General features: G+C 35.4%; 1 protein-coding gene across 1 annotated transcript; it reads left to right on the top strand.

The window, feature by feature from the left end:
- Positions 1–662: 662 nt before the first annotated feature.
- On the top strand, positions 663–3,478 carry LOC125777759 (choline/ethanolamine kinase-like; the record flags this gene model as incomplete). The annotated part of the gene is given in 3 exon segments (XM_049453229.1): positions 663–825; positions 1,291–1,693; positions 3,068–3,478. Coding segments are annotated over 3 exon segments (644 nt in total), but the record flags the coding sequence as incomplete, so codon positions are not given.
- Between the last annotated feature and the right edge of the window lie 2,601 nt (positions 3,479–6,079).

Raw genomic sequence — 6,079 nt, 5'->3', positions numbered from 1 at the left:
TATCATCATAACGAGGCACGAAAACAAGCTTGTTGAAAAAAATTGTATATAAAAGATAGGTGGCAACTCTCGATTAGGTTCTCTACTTCATTAGCCAAATAAACTGACCTCCTGTAGTTTTATCATCACTACTAGGTACGAAATCAAGCTTGAAAAAACTTTTTATATTATATTTATAAAAAAACAGGTGGCAACTCTCTTTTAGAAACTGATCTATTGTAGTTTTTGAGATATCGATCTGAAATTTTGCATACTTCATTTCCTCTCCAACTAGCAACACATTTATCGGAATCGCCGATATCGGACCACTATAGCCTATAGCTGCCATACAAACTGACTGATCCATATCAAGTTCTTGTATGGAAAACTTTTTTATTTGTCAAGATATCTTTACGAAATTTGGCATGCATTGCTTTCCAAGATAACGCTATAATATACGAATATATTGTTCAAATCGAACCACTATAGCATATAGTTGCCATACAAACTGATCTCTCAAAATGAGAATAAAGATGTTTTATACCCTTTTATGCTTTAAGAAATTCACCTGTGCGGGGTATTATAGCTTCAGTGCAGCGAAGCTAACGTTTTTATTGTTTTTTTTTCCTTTATACATAATCATATTTTCTTATTTTCATTTTGCAGGGGCGATCAAACACCATTGGTGGATGTGGTGCGCAGCTTCGATTTCCGCAAAGAAAAGGCCTGGCTGCAGTCTGTTATCAACGAGGGCAACTACAAAGTGGTATTCTGCCACAATGACATGCAGGAGGGCAATATACTTTACTCCAATTCCAACAACAGCGATAAGACTAACGGAGCGAGGTTAGTACGAGATATATGTACATACATTAGGGTGGGTAAAAAAGTCGATTTTTTTCACTTAATTTTTTGCTGAAAATTTTTTCTCAAAAAATCTCGCCAAGTAAGAACTCTTAGTATTAAGAGAAAGTTGATCCGCGTTCCCGTTTCTTTTTTTCTCTATTATTGAGGAAAAAAGCATTATCAGTAACAAATATTAATCAAAAAAATATCATGTCTATAATATTTGTGAGAAATTTAATTGTCTAAAAAATAAAAAAAAATTTAGCATAAATTTTTCAGAGTATATAGTGCAAATTTTTTTTTACCCACCCTAATAACACATATCGACTTACTATATACATATGACATACTACTATAATTTCTATATATATTTACTTTACAATACATTTTCTATGCAAACAAGTTGTCTTTAATAAATATCATGCATTTTTTTTATTATTTTGTAAACAACGCAACAATCTATAGTGACTCTCTGATAAGCGCTGAAGACGAGCTGCAAACCCAGTATACACAAATCCGTAATGACGATGAACCAGATTTACAAATTATTGACTTCGAATATTGCGCTTACAATTATCGCGGTTTCGATCTTGCCAATCATTTTATAGAATGGACCTTCGACTATAGTAACCCTGCGGCGCCATTTTATTACCACCGCAAACAACACTATCCCAGCACGGAACAACGTCAGCGATTTTATAGCTCATATTTGCGCAAGTTGCATGAGGATTTGCCGGGTTATACGCCGACAGCGCGGGAACTCAGTGACATGGATGCTGAGGTGCGTGTCTTCTCCATGTTCTCGCATCTCTTCTGGAGCGTGTGGAGTGCGGTGATGACGCTGGCCACTATCGAGTTCGGCTATTGGGTAAGTGTGGTGAATATGCATTTAAGAAGTTGTTATAGATGTATATAAATAATCAACTTCACGAGCTGAGTCGAGAGCCAAGTCCCTCTATATATACTTTACTAGTTCCGCAGTTTTTGAGTTATCGATCTGAAATTTTGCACACGTTCTTTTCTGCTCAAGTGGCTACTTATTTGTCGGAACCATCGATATCAGACCACTATAGCATATAGCTGTCATACAAACTGATGGGTCAAAATCAAGTCCTTGTAAGGAAAACTTTTTTATTTGACAAGAAATCTTCTCGAAATTTGGTATGAATTATTTTCTTCACAATGCTTCAATCCCCGAACAAATTGTTCAGATCGGGCTACTATAGCATATAGCTGCCATACAAAGTGATCGGCCAAAATCAAGAGCTTGTAGGGAGAATTTGTTTATTTGACAAGAAATCTTCTCGAAATTTGGTATGAATTATTCTCCGGGGGTAATACCACAATCCCTGAAAAAATTGTTCAGATCGGACCACTATAGCATATAGCTGTCATACAAACTGGCCCATCAGATTCAAGTCTTTGAAGGGAAAATTTTTTATTTCGCAAGAAACTTTCTCAAAATTTTGTATGCATTATTTTCTGAGCCAGTGCTACAATCACTGAAGAAATTGTTCAGATCGTATCACTATAACATATAGCTGTCATACAAGCTTATCGGTTAAAATCAAGACTAAGATCTTATCTCATCATTTGACGCACCTGTGAGGGTATCATAGCTTTGATGCAGCCGAAGTTAATGTTCTTACTGTATTTTTGATACAAAATGGCGGACCCTCCGATCCGAAAATATCTAAAACTATAAAAAATCTCAACTGGTCCTTAAGCTCCTTAAGCAAAGAAATAATATTTTTTTCAAAATTAAATTTTATTACTAAAAAAATTCGAAATTAAATTTTATTATTACAAATATTTTTTTTCAAAATAAAATTTATTTGAATATATTTTTTAAAAATTATTATTAAAAATTATTTTTTTTTTTTTCAAAATTAAATTTTATTATTAAAATTTTTTTTTTCTTTTTCAGATTTAAATTTGTTAAAAAAATATATATTTTTCAAAACGAAATTTTATTACGAAATATAAACATTTTTTTTTTTCAAAATAATACTTATTTTCTATTTAATTAAATTTATTTAAATATATTTTTCAAAACAAAATTTTATTATAAATTATACATATTTTTTTCAAAATTAAATTTTATAATTAAAAACTATTTTTTTTTTATTATTAAAAGTTATTTTTTTTTTCAAATTTATATTTATTGTAAAAAAATATATTAGATATATATAGATTACATTTTTTTTTTTTCAAAATAATACTTATTTTCTATTTCTTACAGGAGTACGGCGTCACACGTATACGTGAATATCAGCTGCTGAAAGAAACCTATGAGCGTGAGACCGCAGCGGAATCGTGATAATCGTCCAGTTTTAAGTTTTACATATTCTTTGTTTGTTAAGTAGCGCTCAGTTCGAGTCTAGAACATAACTCTAAGTGGTGTTGTGGCGCGTTTTGTGCCGTTATTTGTTTGAATTGTACTTACGAATTTAGATATCGGTAAATAATTGCGAACAAATTTGTAGCGCATACATATGTATATATTTTTTAAGCGAAAACATGGTTATAAATATTATAAATATGTACGTATATTTTCTTCCTAAGTCAAAACATGCACACATACATTCATACATGCATTAACAGAATTTCCTTATACATTTAGAAAAACACAAATACAAATAAACAAATTATAAGCATACAAAAATTTAACGATTTTTATTTTTACTTAGTACCTAAATATATAATATATATAATATACATACAATACTTGTATATACAGCGTCATATTGATTTGTTAATCGAAGATTTCTTAAGTGCTTCGTCTTCCGGGTTAGTTTTAGAGTCTCCAAATGTATTTGAGTGCTGATAACGCAACCGACGGAGGCATGTCGCAGCATACATTTAGGTACTTATGTATGTATATATCACACATATAAATACATATGTGCTTGTGGTTGGTATATTATGGTTGGTCAGCCCATTTATTAATATTTTTATGTGCAAATTTATCAGGCGATTTTTACCGGTTGCCAATTTTTTTTATGTCTAACTAATTGGAACTGATTAGATAAGGGAGAAAGGTATAGGTAAATATACTCAATATACTCAGATGATTATGCTTGTGCGTATGTAAGCCTAATATTAAGACAAAAAGAAAAAAATGGTAACTTCGGTTGCGCCGAAACTACAATAATACCCTTTACAAATACAAAAGATTCTTTACAAGAACTTTTAAGCTATAGGTGAAGGTACAAATTTTAGATAATAATTCAAGCAAAATTTCGGAAATATATCGTGGAAAATCAAAAGCTTTCCGTATAAGAATTTGATTTTAGTTTCGATATCGACGGTTCCAAATGAGCACCTTTTTCGGAGAAAAGAATTAGTGCATAACTTTAGGTCGATATGTCAAAAATTGAGAGGCTAGTATCGGAAAGGCAGACTAAATTGATTCAGTTAGTCAGGTTGATCTTCTTCTTCTATACAACAGCGCGCCAGCCGTTTCTTCTTTGCACTACGTAGCGCCAATTAGATATTCCAAACGAAGCCAGGTCCTTCTCCTTCTGGTCTTGCCAACGGAGTGGAAGTCTTCCTCCTCCTCTGCTTCCTCCGCCGAGTACTGCGTCGAATATTTATAGAACTGGTGTATTTTCGTACATGCGGACGACGTGACCTAGCCAGCGTAGCCGCTGTCTCTTAACCCTGTCAATGTCATCGCATATCTCGTACAGCTCATCGTTCCATCGACTGCGATATATGTCGTTGCCAATGCGCAAAGAAACATAAATCTTCAGCAGAACCATTCTCTCGTAAACTCTTAACGTCGACTCATCAGTTGTTGTCATCGTTCATGCCTCTACACCATATAGCAGGACGAGGACGTTGAGTGACTTGTAGAATTGGTTCTTTGTTTGTCGAGAAATGACTTTACTTCTCAATTACCTACTCAGTCCGAAGTAACACCGGTTGGCAAGAGTTATCCTGCGTTGGATTTCCAGGCTGACATTGTTGTTGGTGTTAATACTGGTTTCAAGATAGACGAAATTATCTACGACTTCGAGGTTTTGACTGTCTACAGTTACGTGAAAGCCAAGTCGCGAGTGCGATGACTGTTTGTTTGATGACAGGAGATATTTCGTCTTGCCCTCGTTCACTGCCAGACCCATTTCCTTATCCAGTCTGGAAAAAGCAGAACTAACAGCGCGAAAGTTGAGGCCGATGATATCAATATTAGGCATATGCCAGCAGCTGTACACTCTTAAAAAAGATTGTACCTGCACGATTAAGTTCTGCAGCTCGAAATAATTTTCTCCAGCAGCAGATCTGAAACCTCGTTTGGTATCGAACGGCTCGGAGAGGTCCTTCCCGATCCTGATGGAGCTTTTGGTGTTGCTCAACGTCAGTTTACACAGCCGTATTAGTTTTGCGGGGATACCAAATTCAGACATCGCGGCATAAAGGCAGCTCTTTTTTGTGCTTTGAAATCGACGAAGAGGTGGTGTGTGTCGATTCTCCTTTCACGGGTCTTTTCCAAGATTTGGCGCATGGTGAATATCTGGTCGGTTGTTGATTTGCCAGGTCTAAAGCCACACTGATAAGGTCCAATCAGTTTGTTGACGGTGGGCTTTAATCTTTCACGCAATACGCTCGATAGGTCAGCCTTTATTTTCACGAAGACATCAACCAGCTGGGCAGTGGCATCTTCTCAATTAAGAGACCGGAAATTCCAGGTGCATGCCCTCAAATCTTAATTCGTTTGCCATGATCGTCATCAGAAGGGGTCCTTCAACCGAGGCTGTTTTTGACTGTTCATTGGGGCGTTTTTTACGTGGCGGATCCCAAACCCAGCGCACAACCCTGTGTAGGGGATGTTTCGCCTTCTCACTTTAACTCGCCTTCAAACGAATGTTCTTTGGCTTGAGAATACTTGGTCAAGGACCGGAATTCGTGAGCTGCTTGAGCTGTATGTAAAATAATCGTTTCTGGCCACTCTCAAGTGAATGACGATCAGAGAACTTTCCTCACTTGCACGAACACAACACGACTCATCCTCCTGTTACCAGTCGAAATGCTCGAACGAGTCATCGAAAGTTGGACTCCACGGATAGCCCATCTGATACGTAGCCGTGGCCAACGTTTGAAAGAGATAATCTTCAAAAAATAAGTGATGAAGAATATTCTTTCTAATGATAATAAACATTCCCCTTTAAGTTTAAATTTTCCGTGTTTTTTCTTTAAAAAAGTAAGGAACCTCGAAGTGGATGACTCTTTAGATAAATTAATAAAAATTTAC

The sequence above is a fragment of the Bactrocera dorsalis genome, chromosome 1, assembly GCF_023373825.1.
Source record: "Bactrocera dorsalis isolate Fly_Bdor chromosome 1, ASM2337382v1, whole genome shotgun sequence".
In the NCBI taxonomy this organism is placed as follows: domain Eukaryota; kingdom Metazoa; phylum Arthropoda; class Insecta; order Diptera; family Tephritidae; genus Bactrocera; species Bactrocera dorsalis.
This window is presented reverse-complemented; position numbering and strand designations above follow the sequence as displayed.